General features: G+C 41.2%; 1 protein-coding gene across 1 annotated transcript; it reads left to right on the top strand.

Annotated features, from left to right (window-relative positions):
* Positions 1-84: 84 nt before the first annotated feature.
* LOC104460723 (ras-related protein Rap-2c-like) lies at positions 85-8,951 on the top strand. The gene is made up of 3 exons (XM_010084448.1): positions 85-147; positions 1,683-2,002; positions 6,924-8,951. Exons 1-2 carry the CDS (start codon positions 85-87, stop codon positions 1,959-1,961), a joined length of 342 nt encoding a protein of 113 aa, XP_010082750.1. The 3' UTR covers positions 1,962-2,002; positions 6,924-8,951.
* Positions 8,952-12,782: the final 3,831 nt, after the last annotated feature.

Raw genomic sequence — 12,782 nt, 5'->3', positions numbered from 1 at the left:
GCAAGGCGCTGGGCCGAGGAGGAAGTTTCAGGGTTAGCCCTGTGTGCGTAAAAGCTCTTTATCTTCGAAGGGGCAAAAGTGAAAATGGCCCGTTTGAAAGCGCGTTTACCAGCCCTGGGGCCTGGTGGAGAGCTGCTTGCTGTGCAGGTACTTATCAGGGTGCCACCATTGTTAAATCCCACGCAGTGTTGGAGAACAATGACCCGCTCCCACTTCCCCAACAGAAGTCTTTTGGCAATCCCCTTTTATGAAGAAATCACTTCCCCTTTTCCTCCCCCACCCCCCTTCTTGAAAGTCTTGTTTCTTCTGATGGTTTTGAAGAGGGTCTTATTGTTCTGCAGTTGTGACTTGTTAAGTAAGCTGTTATTTTCCACCCCCTACCCCCAAAATATATTCCTGTCCAGCATAAGCTCGATGCTTTCACAGCGTAGGTGGTGTACTGGAGAGGAGAAGCAAGCCATATGTGATAATTTACGGGTCTGGATTTCATTTCTACTATTAAAACTCTCCAAAAAATGGAAAACTCTCAGCCAGTAATGGGTCTAAGCTGCCTCTAGAAATGAGTCTTCATTTGTGGGGAATAAGTGGAATTAGCAGAACTGTGTGCAGTGCGGGGATCTGCAACCACTGCGTTGGCTTCAGTTGCTGAGTTGGGTGTATTCCAGCTGCTTGGCAGAACCTTGCACACCCCCACTGAAGCAGAATGTTTGCTTCTGCTGAAGGCTAAACTTTATCTTAGCAGAGGCCTCGGTAAATCCTGAGTACGAGCTGAAAGCATAGTTTCTTTGGAAAACAACAGCAGTGACATTGGGATGCTTCTCCCCTCGTTTTTGCTTATTTTGATTCTCTATTATCCGAGGAATGGGCATACAGTCAGTAAACCACTCTGTTAATATTTGATTATTCTTGTCTGTCAATAGCATGTTTACTCTGAAGCTTGTGGGTGTAAACTGCTCTCTGCAGTTCTTTTGCACAGTGGTAACTTCAAACGCTGAAATTGCTTTGTCTAGGAACTATGCAAGAATTTGTAGAACTTAGTAATACTGATAGTAACTTAAAACACTCAGGGGGCAGAGGAGACTGACTCAGGCTTTCAAGTGTAAACTCCCGATGTTAGCTCAGACTTGAATAAATGCATCTCTAGGTAATGAAATCTCTTTACAGCATCTAATTGGGTTACTTACATGTGATTAAATGTGTTCACAATGAATTATTCTAAGCATTCCAGAAGTGAGAAGACTTTATTTAAATTACTAGCTTTCTCAAGCTGTAAACTAAACACAAGCTTCCTAAATGATTGTGTAATGGCACGCTGCTGCTGATATTACAAGGCGTTTGACTTGGGACAATTTTTTTCAGAAAACTGAAATCAACGTTAAAAGCAGCTATACTGTGTCTTCCTCTAGCTGAACCAGAAGTCTCTTTTAGTCACTTTCTATTTGTATATATGCATATATTTTATAAAATGTGTATGCATTTATATAAAATTTTAAAAATAATTTTTCTTAAAGATGGCTGGTGAGCTTCCTCTGAGTTCTAGATCCACATGAATTTAAGAAGGCTTCTGATGTATTTTGAATGTTCAGTTGCACGTGAGGGTTATTAAATGTGCTGCTTTAGTGGTTATATAGCAGTTTCATGTGTTTACTTACCTGTACTAACCAGTTGGATTGTTTAATCAGGACATCAAGCCGATGAGGGACCAGATTGTCCGGGTGAAGAGATACGAGAAAGTTCCTCTGATCCTAGTGGGGAATAAAGTGGATCTGGAGTCGGAGAGGGAGGTCTTATCTGCAGAAGGCAGAGCCCTTGCTCAGGAGTGGGGCTGTCCCTTCATGGAGACATCAGCCAAGAGCAAAACAATGGTGGATGAACTGTTTGCTGAGATCGTCAGGCAAATGAACTATGCCTCCCTGCCTGAAAAACAAGATCAGTGTTGTACAACTTGCATCGTCCAGTGAGAGAAATTAAGACAAACCTCAATCATGGCCATACAGAGCAGGTTGGTGGAACAGTCATAACTAATTGAGGTGCATAAGCATGATGTTTAAGAAAGCAGATAAAGTATGACAGGGAGTCTGAAATTAAGTAGTCTTACCTGGAGCCTTCCTTCGAAAGAGATGGTAGTTTGTGCATGTGGTTGCACAGGATTACTTGAGTCAAATGAACTTCTTGCATCACTTCAGTAGGGTTATTCAGGGATTACTGCATTTATTTGCAGTAATTTTACAGTGAGACAAAGTGTATGATCTCAGCTGTACCTATTTTGACCGTCAGTGCTGTATTTGACATTACGTTATCCTTAATGTTTTGTGATGTTGCAGTGGATTTCTTCATGGGTTGTAATTGGTATCTGAATTATTTTCAAGTAATGGGAACTATGGAGTTCAATGGGATTATTGTAACCAAGTTTCCCCATAGTTTTGCTGAGAAGACTTTCACCTTTTCTTTTAAACCTATGGTACAGAAACTGCATGTCCTTAGAGTACATTTCTGCCTTATCAGTGGACTAAGTTTAAAAGAGAATCACCCTCTGTTGTGAGGAGTGGCTTGAAACACACATGTACTAGTCAAGGACATGTGCAAAGTGCTCCTCATCTAAAATCTCCAGAGCAGAGCACACACTGTAAAATGGCTTCCCAGTGCACCGTTCTGTCTTCTCCCAGTGACTCATAAGAGGTGTGGCAAGAGTGCAGTGTTCAGAGGGGCCTCTATAGAGCTTCCCCTGTCTTGGGTATTGCTTTAATTTTGGGGTTTTTTTCTACAAGGATAGCTGCTCTTGGCCCTTCACGTGTGTATGTTTTTCACCTGATGGTGTAAATGGATCCGTTCCTCCCCTGCACGCAGCAGCACCGTCATTCCTCTGCGAGGTGGTTCCGGACCCGCTCTGCTCCTGTTTTTGTTGGTAGCTGTTGCAGGTCTGGTTTCACCAGCAGCTTGAATCCATGTTACTGAAAAGGGCTGTTCTACATCGTTGGTGTGCTCTGCGTGCAGCCAGGTGTTCCATCAGACCTTCAGCTATCTGTTGGACCTGTCTTGGCAAATAACTCGATGTGATCTCTGAGGGCAAGTGCAGGGATGAGGGAGGACGTGAAAATCCAGGGGAAAGAGCTGCCCCTCTTGACACCTGGACTGATTGAGGCTTGGGCTCTGAGTGCCATGTTAGTAACTCTTGATTGAGTCAAAGGAGCTTTTTGTGTCTGAGTGACAAGAAGGGAAATAGGTTATTACTGGAAGCTTTGGACTGTGTATTCTCTTTAATCTTGAGTGCAAGGTCAGAGAGTGAAGTCTCAAAGCTTGTCTTTGAGATTGTTATCAAGTACTTTGTGAATGTAAAATTTTAGATTCTCATGACCCTAGCACTGTCATACTAAAGGTAATACACGGTGTTTTTATCTGCAGTTCAGTGGAATAAGGAAAGGCTGCTGTCACCATGTAAGAGGTGTGTGTAAGTCCAAGATTTGCTTGCTGAAAGCCGAGCAAACTGCTTGTATTGGAGCAGAGAAAAATGCAAATAGTCTTCCCATGTACCCTAGTCCCTAATGCATGCAGAGCCTCATAGGGTTATAGGAAGGAGTAAATCAAAGGAACTACTGCCTTTTTAGCAGAGTGCTAGAGGGTTAATATCTTGAGTCACGTATAGTAGTGCGATGTTTCAGCTATATCCAAGGCAGCTTCACAAATAAGAGTATGTGGATCTGAAATATCATGCCAAAAGTTATGGCAATCCACTGGTTACTAGTGGTTCATCCTGTGCAGGTTGCTGTCTTTCAGCTCTGACAAAGTCAGGCCCTTTGTCCATGAAATTTATACTTCCAGAATTGGTTACTTCTAAGGGAGGTTTCTTTGTAACCTGGCTGTTTCTGGATTTAGCATTAAATATAAAACTTAATCTTAAATGTGAAATTGAGGCAGAGGGCAGGGCCATGTGTTATTCCTTTGAATTGTAACTTCTGCCTAGATTTGATGGGTTTCCTAAGCATGCTCTTGCTTCAGAAGAAACATCTGTATTCTCACGTCTTTGCGATCTCTCGAGATAGAGGGTTCTAAGCTTTTATAATACAGATTTCCTCTTCTTCTTTCTGCCTAGCTCATGGTGTCACATCAAGTGTCTAGCAGCAAAATGCTTCCTCACTTTTAGGAGATGCTGCTTCTGCCGAATGTAGTCTTGTCACCTGTGCTAACCGAGTCTTTCCTCTCTAAGCAGCTTTGTATTCAGTCCAGATCTCACTGTGTTTGGAACCTCTTTTCTTGTTACTAGTCCTGGCTCTTCACAGGCTTCATGCTCTGTGTCTTTCATTTCAGCCTGACACGTTTGGGATATTTTCTTCTTCCTGGCTCACAGTCTGTCCTTTTTCTTTGATTGAGTAGGTGTAGGATCTCATTAACTTTATGATAAGCCTTTGCTGCCTGATAATTTCTGTCTGATGTGCTTTAGTGTAGGAGAGCTGCTGATGGTGTCTTGTGATAGCTGTAATCAGCTTTGTAATTCTGCTGCTTATCTGTGATCCAGGGAGCAACTGCTGCTTCTCAAACATCTGCTTTAGCAGGGACCCCTCCTAGGTCAAGTGAAACTAAGGAAGTGGAACTAGCTGTCTGAAAAGCCTACTTGTAGGAAGTGGGCTTGAACTATAGCTCTGTCCTAGCATAATCTTCATTATCTCTGAATTCTGTTGCCTGTCTGTGTCCAGGAGGAGTCTTGGATCTGGATCAGTTAGTTCAGAATTCAGTACATAGAAATAGTTTGTGTCTCTACAGTTCTAGAGAAACCAATGAGAGGGGTGGGGGATGGATTATCTGCTGGACCTGGTTTTAGCTAAGGCTGTTGCAGTGTCAGTTTTGATGAACAGGTACCACTTGCCTCTTTTTGGTACTGAATACCTCAACATATCTGTCAGGTATGATGTGTAGGTTCTTTCACGACATTTTTGAGCAGCACTTGCTTAAATTACTGTTCCAGTCAGCCACCTTGGGTGAAATGAAGGATGGAATGTAACTACATAATCAGGGTAACCCATAGTTCCTTTTAAAAATGTGTGTTGTTCTTGCATCCTGTTCCACCCCCCCCTTTCCTGCTTCTGCTGTAATTTTCTGTCATCGCATTATTCATTCAGAGATGTGAGATTTCCAGTAGCAGCTCTCTGTTCCTTGCTCTAGTATTTCTCTTGAGTTTTCAGTATGACACTGTTTTGTACTTTAAATCTTTAAAATATGGCACCTGTTACAGTGCTGGTGCATTAAAAGTTTTCTGTAGAGGTACTAATCAGGTTGGGAACACCTTGATATTGGGGTGAAAGGCTGATGCTGATTAGTGATTTCTGTCCCCTCCGTTCACGAGTAACTGATACTAGCAAGCACTGAAGGAAGAGTATTCTTCTTTAGGGTTAAAAAAATGAAAGTATACTGTCTTCTGGTCTGTGTAGCTATGCAATACAGACAAATTTACCCCACTAGATTGTCTAATATCCCTTCTGCTTGCTTGCAGAGGAGACCAGAGAGTGCTATAGAAATGTCATGGGCAAGTGAGCCAGATAAGGTACTGTATGGTGCTAATTGTAGTAACTAAGCACAAGTTAAATGATGAAATATAGATGACAAATCACAGTTGGGAGGCCCCTAACCTGCAAATACAGGGATGCTGAAAAAGCATGTGAAGAAAAATACCATTCCTCTCTTTCTCTGTTCTTACTGTCCTCAGCCATTCTTTGCTGGCCACAGCACTGGATACTGGATTTAGGTGAAGTTTTGGGATGGATCTCACTCTGGTAGGATGAGATAGGATTTACAGCTGTGCTGTAAATGGTTTGTGTCTCCTGTGTGCTAAGCAAAGATAAAACACTTATTGAGCAGGTCTAATCCATCCCCATTGAAAGCTAAATGTTTGTTTGATGTTTCGATGGTGCCTGGGTGCTCCCTCTCTAAAACTTAAGGCCCAGGATCAGTGTGTGGGGGAACACGTGCTCACCAGACTGGGTGAGAATTACTGTTAGCTGGAAAACACACAAACAAGCAGGCAAAACCTGGCTGTTTGCTCCTCTCAGTACAGGAGTACTGCCCCTGAATATTGGGGGTGACCAGTTATTAGGCAAAAAGGGAAACCCTGATTATGTCCGAGCAACTGTTAGTTGAGAACAAATCAACAGCTTGAAAAGAAATTATATGGTAGGAAACATAAGGTGCTGACTCCTACAAATAAATTACTTCAAGAATACAGAAGGCTCATCAAAATCTCTGAGAAGCCAAGGATCAAGCTTCAGTGAAGTGGATGCATGTGCATATGAAGAAGTTTTTTACAGACTTTGAGCTTTGACTGGGGCTTTTAGGATATCTCTGCAGTTAAATCTTGTGAAATGCAAGCAGGTTATCAGAAATACAAAGTTGTATTGGTCACATTGGTAACACCGCTTACACTTACGTGCTTGGTTGAGAACAGTGGCGTACAGTTCTGCTGAGACTAAATCTGATAAATGCTAAGGGGGGTTTTCAAGTAGTAATTTAGAGGATCCGAAAGCTGAGAACTCAGATGTCAGAACTGAATTAAGTAGCTCATCTGCCTGTTCCCAGAACTTGTGCAAAATGCCATTGCTTCATGTTACTGGGTGATGTAGTGCCTCCCCACCACCGGTGCAAAGCCTGTATATCTCTGTACAGGAGAACTAAAGTTTTCTAGCTGTTTCAGATCTTTAGAAGCAGTTTAGTATCCCACAGGGGCAGCTGTACAAAGGTCAGAGCAGTAAGCTGTTGCCTGCTTGCCTCTTGAATTACCCGAATTAGAGGAGAAGAACTTCGAGAACGCTGCTGTGTAAAGCAGAGCTGTGGAGCTCAGTATGGAAAGCTAGCTGTTCCGCACTGTGGGAGAAGCTGAGTTCGCTTTGGATGTGTATTGAATATGGCTTTCATTAGTTATTTTGTTTAAATTGCAGATAAAACTCAGAGGAAACTTGCACAGATGCTGCTTTGGAGAACTTTCAGCCCAGGTTGCAGAGCTGAGCCTTGGTAAACCTGTCTCTATTACAGCACATTGCCATACATCTAAGTGCATAAGGTTGGTGGCCTCCAGGATCCACACACCTTAATCAGAATGCTTAGCATGTTTACCATAAGTTTAAAAATCTGTTCTTTATCTATCAGTCCTTTTATAGCTTTCTAAGTTCATATAATGGCTAATATGCAAGAGTTCATTTTTAATATTTTAATTGATTTCTTTAATCAATTTCTGAACTTGTATTTATTAAATACTTAAACTCAGTATTACCTACTCAATGCCTTTTAAAAGAAGAGAGTTTTAATGGAGAATAAATTGAGCCTTAAACAAATGGTTACTTCTGTATATTACCTCGCATCAGTGCTTATTTCTATTTGCGAAGTTTTCTCCTACAATGTAGTTGGTCATTCTTTGAGACTTTTTGTTTACCTGTGACAGTGTCATGAAAAGATACTGAAGGCACCTCTGTTCTATGGATGTAGTATCCCTTTTCTTGGCAAACGCAGCTGTGATATTGTGTTTGTAACTGGTCCAATTTGACAACAGGGATTACTTGGAATGGGATGTGAAGTCTCCAGCTGATGTTTGTTTTCTTGCAATCGTGTTTCTTAAACTAATTTAATCAAAAATTACAATTGTAGCATGAAAAATGGCAGCACACTTTTCCTTCTACTGAGTTTCTGAACTTGCTTGTTTACAAATAGCTTCTTTATGCCTTTGAAAAGGGATAATGTATCCTTCAAAATGGGCTGTATGCCTAGTCAGTCAGCTCAGCTTTGCCTGGCACATTGAGACATCTAGTAGACCTCTGCACATGTAAATCTAATGCAAACAAGATCACTTTACATTTTATAGTTCCTAATATTTGTCTTTCTGAATAATATTTTAAAGCAATATTTGTTAAAGTTTTTCTTGCACTGTCACAAATTGCTTTTTAGTTGGTTTTTTTTCCCAATAAACAAGTTTAATATTAGAGACAAGTTGGTGTAACAAGGGGAAAAGCACCAGGTTTCAGTGATACTAACTGCAAGTGTGCTTTAAACAGCCATTGCCTTCCTTATTGTTTACCTGATCAACATTTTCTCTGAATACTTGAAAATTTTAACAATAACACAGGTATAAAGAGCAGAATGAAAATGTACAAAGAACAGATGAAATCTTTTTGTTCAGTTTTATTAACATGTTGCATACATGAGAGCTTTTTCTAGCAGTGGTTTAAAATGTGTAATTTTTTTTTGCAGAAATTTAATAACTGCAGCTCACCTACTGCACCAAAGTTCTAGGTTTTTAGGAGCCCAGCTTTAGTCATTTGAACATGCTTCTAGAAATGTACATTTTTTCCCTGTAATAGCTAAATAACTTTGAGAAAAGCTCCAGTAAAAGCAGTGATGGATATGTGAGGTTAAGCAGTTTAAAACTCACAAATTGTATTGTGGATGATGGCATTTAAAACAATAAAAGATCACCGGTACAGTATCTCAACATTAACGTGTTTTATTGGTAATACTGCAGGCTGACTTTACAGTGTTAGCAGAAATAAAGATTCTGAGTCTACATTCGGTGTTGAGTATGAATCCTGAAAAGAAGCAAACACCAGATTTTCTGCTTGGGTATCGAAACACCTGATATTTTTTTTTCCTGTGGGGTTACTTGAAAATTTTTTTCCCCTGTTTGTACAAACTTTATAAACAGGCTGATGCTAATACTTAGGTTTGCACTTTAATATCAGAATTAAACCAAACCTTGTATTCAAAGTAGATTTTCTTTAAGGTGGTTGTTGTTGATCTTTTTTGTAGGTTGTAAGGAAGTAATAGGAAATGAAAGTAATTCATAAAGATCTTAGTTTTCTTTTGCCGAAGGGGGAAAAAGTTGGTTAATATTAAACAGTGGTTCATTCCTATGGGTAGTTATCAAACCAGTGTTCATTTTCATTGACCTCAGCGCAAAAAAAAAAAATTTAAAAATATTTAAAAAAAAAACCTTCAAAAACTTGAACTATCTTAGAGTGACAGGACTGGGAAAACGAGAGATGGTTTCTTCAGCACACTTTGGGGGGAAAAAGGGACCAAAAGTTATTTTAGACTTCCTCAATAGATTGCATGTGAAGTTGCTTATTAGAGTAAGAGGCTAATAATAAATGCAATATGTATTGTCTTTACTATGGCATCTGTTTAGGAGTTGTTCAAATCACTGCAGTAGGGCTCTACAAATAAAAATGTAACCTAACATCATGTATCTAATGTACTGTATCTTTATCAGTGATAGGTGAAATCTGGAATAACAAGTGCAAAAATGGAACAATTACCTATAATACTTTGTAAAAAGTTTTTTCCAGTAGAATTCATTCTTGTCATTTTGTAAGACAACCCTACAGTCCACCTGTTTGTAACTTTTTTAATAAAATAGATACCTGTATTACCAAACTGGGGTCACTATTGTGTTCAATTTCTTCTTCTAAAGTGGGCTCTTTTTTCCTTTTTTTTTTTTTTTTTTTTTTTGAGGTACTGGTTATTCTGAACATAGTAACCATGTCAGAATTGTCATGAATGACTCTCTTTCCAGCACAGGGAAACAATGTGTACGACTTTGCTGAGGAGCCTGTTCAAAGCAGCAATGGTGTTTCTCCTCAGAGGCCAGTATGATGAAGCTTTGTTCAAAAGAAGTATCTGTGTGTCTTGTCCAAGTCTTCAATGTTTGTATTTTCCATCTAGGCTTGTGTGTGTGTGAAGAAGGCTATGAGTCCTGACATCATCTTACGGTGTCTCTGTAACCGCTCTCCACCACAGTAATCCAGAACTGGCATCTTTCCACCACACCAGCAAAGTAAGCAGTCTTGGAGCTCTGCCACAGGAGAGGTAGAAGATTTTGCTAGAAAACCTTCCAGCTGAGAGTGCTCAAAGCTATTTGATAACAGTTATCTGAAATGCTCAGTAAAAGCCTTGAGTTTGCCAAGTCAATGATTGTCATCTGGGCCCTGCAACAAAAAGTGTCTTCCTCAGAACTTACACTCTTGGTACTGACCTTTAATACTGCATTTGTGACTAAAGCCATGTATTAATGTAAAATGTGATTTAAACTTTAGGAAAACGTGTTACCTTAGTACCTTCAGTTCTCAGTGATGTGTCAACAAGTAAAACCACCTAGCATACTTGCCCCCCCTCCTCCAGCTAAAACTTATCTTGAAGGTAGGTTTCTATGCTGTTTCTTCTTCCTGCTCACACTTCCTTCACTGAGACGGAGGAGTAGTTCCCATCTCAAGAGGAAAATGACAAAGAATAAGCACAGACTCTCCTTCTAAGTGGTCTTGGAGGAAATGTATGCTTCCCTTAACCTTCTCACTGAAAGGCTAGTGTCAGGGAGCATGGTAGCTGACGCATTGGGACTGGCCTGCTTCAAGGTGTAAGAAGTGGGTTGATCACTCTCTTGAGTCTGATTTCTCATGCTGTTTAAAATAAGTCTTAACTGAGCAAAAATATTCCTGATTCCTTGTGGTACTCAGTATAACTAAGCAAGCTGCTTCCTGCTCCCTCTTGGAGGCTGGGAAGTGAATGCAAGTCCCTGTGATACACCACTGGTTTGTTTCAAAGTGTCAGTACAAAGTAGTCTGAGTAGGGGTTTTTCAGGAATCACTAGGATTTATGTTTAAGGCCGTTATCTTTCAAAATGCTAAGTGCTGAGAGTGAACTCAGCTGCTGCTGTACAAATGGTTGAGTAACGTCCTTGGTAAAATAGGTGTGACAGTGTCACGTAGCTTTAAACCCAGGCTGGCTGTTTTTGGGGGCTGTATAGATAGGGTTTCATAGGCAGTTCAGCAGTTAAAAGTGCACAGGCCCTGCAGAAAGCTCCCCAGTGTCCCACTTCCCCTGTGCAGTCAGAGGACAGGCATGTTCCCCCAGTGTGTTTGGAGAGCAGGAGCTAACCGCAGCACAGAGCAGAGGACTCATTCCTGCCCTGCTCCCATACAGCAGGGGTGACACGTAAATGACTGGCTAACGAGGGCAGAGTGGGGCCTTGCAGCCTGGGTGGCTGCGCTTGGGAATGAACCACCAACCGCATGAACCCTGCCGTGGGGACAGCCCTAGGAGGAAGTGTTCGAGTACCCTGCGTGGGTGGAGGGTGAACCGCCAGCCACGCCTCGCGTCGAGCGGGTACGCTGTTATCTGCCCTAATAGGCTCAGCTGTAATTACAGTTTGAAGCTAGGTAGAAATGTCTAGTCTTAATTAAAAAGAGATATGGGTTCTAAAACAATATATGCTAACCTGTTTAAGTTTCTCTACCGAAAAGTCAGCAGTCCTGGTAGCTTGGTTTGCTGGTAGGTGCTTGGGTTTGGTGAGTCACCGCGCACCTACTTGGCAGCTGGAGGAAGTGTGTGTAGAGCTACTCTAGCTGCAGGCAGGCTCTGTCCAGAGATGAGGTGGCCCTGTGCTCTGCACTCTGTGAAAGTGAAATAATGTGGCTTTTAAGTAGCCACTTGTATCGTGGCCTGGTCAATACAGCTGCCAGGAGCAGAGGAGAGGGGCTTCAGCTGTAAATCACCAACAGCCTTGTGCAATTCAAAGGTCAAATCCTACCTGTAGTAGTTTGTTGGCTCTGCGGAGGGCAGCATTGAGCTTACGATAGCTTGACTGGCGGCAGTGATACAGGCTGATTACAAGATCGTAGGGGATGAAATGTGTTGTTCTCCATGGAAACAACGTATTTAGTATGGAATCAACTTACTTGCCTCTGGTGCTCTCTTTCAAAGCTGAGGTTCTCTTCAAATCCCTCCAAAAAATCTGAAGTAATCATTGCAATAACTGCAATGATTGATGGGGAAGAGTTTCTCATGTTGCAGGAACCTGCAAAATACTCACTGATGGGCAGCCTTTGCTGTTTATGTTTGGTTTGTGCTGTGTCTGTGCTCCTTGCTGTTCTGTTGGTTCCATCTGAGCGTGCTGTGACAGCTTTCTAACAGTGACTTGCTTCCTCTGAATCATATTTCAAGTGATTAGGTTTACGTGGGATTTGAGACTTTGAGATGCTGCCGGTTACTGGGTGACCTCAGTTGTTCTTGCCTCGGAAGAAGAATGGTAATTGTAGCACTTCCCTCCCGAGGGCATAATGTGGAAGACTGTTAAAGATGGGGAGGTGCCTGGACTTACCTGGAATCAGATGCACCAGCATTGTGGAATAATTTTGAAATTAGACTTCTTACATGTAAATAAATAAGTGGGCTAGAACCTAAAAAACAAAGTTAAAAATTTCTCAGATTTATGAAAAGCATTAGTATCTTTCATACATTTGTTATACTATAATGTAACTGGTTCAGGCTTAGACTTCTTATGCTCCTACTAAAAGGTACAATTGATAAAAGACTGGAACTTAGTAAACCAGTCAGTTTTCTGGGAAATTTCTGGCTCTTCAAGTTAATTTTTTAATTCTCTTTTCCTGCCTCTAGGCTGGCTAGTTCATCCAGTTTTATGTCCTTAGAATATCTGCCTTGCCATTAGATGTAAGTTTTCTGGTCAGCCCAAAAAAGAGGAAATATATTTGCTGTTTGTGACATTCCTTAGGGGCTACTTGTGCTTTTGGGAACTGGCAGATAGGATGATTAACCATCAGCTTGGGATTCATCCTACTTCTGTAATAAGCCTTAGACCCTTTTTCTGAAAAGCAAATTAATAATGATCATATAATCAGCAACAGCACGGCTGCTGTGGGAAAACAAGAAGAAATAAACTGAATTTTCAGCAGAGCTGAAAAGAGAGAAGACTTCTTGCAGAGCACGGCTGATGTTCTGGAGCAAGCTGCAGCTAT

This window comes from Pterocles gutturalis, unplaced genomic scaffold, assembly GCF_000699245.1.
Source record: "Pterocles gutturalis isolate BGI_N339 unplaced genomic scaffold, ASM69924v1 scaffold48325, whole genome shotgun sequence".
Lineage (NCBI taxonomy): Eukaryota > Metazoa > Chordata > Aves > Pterocliformes > Pteroclidae > Pterocles > Pterocles gutturalis.
This window is presented reverse-complemented; position numbering and strand designations above follow the sequence as displayed.

Coding starts and splice junctions, on each gene's coding strand:
- LOC104460723 (XM_010084448.1), top strand. CDS start 85: ATGGCCCGTTTGAAAGCGCGTTTACCAGCCCTGGGGCCTGGTGGAGAG. Junction 148..1,682: donor GAGAGCTGCTTGCTGTGCAG/GTACTTATCAGG, acceptor TTGTTTAATCAG/GACATCAAGCCGATGAGGGA.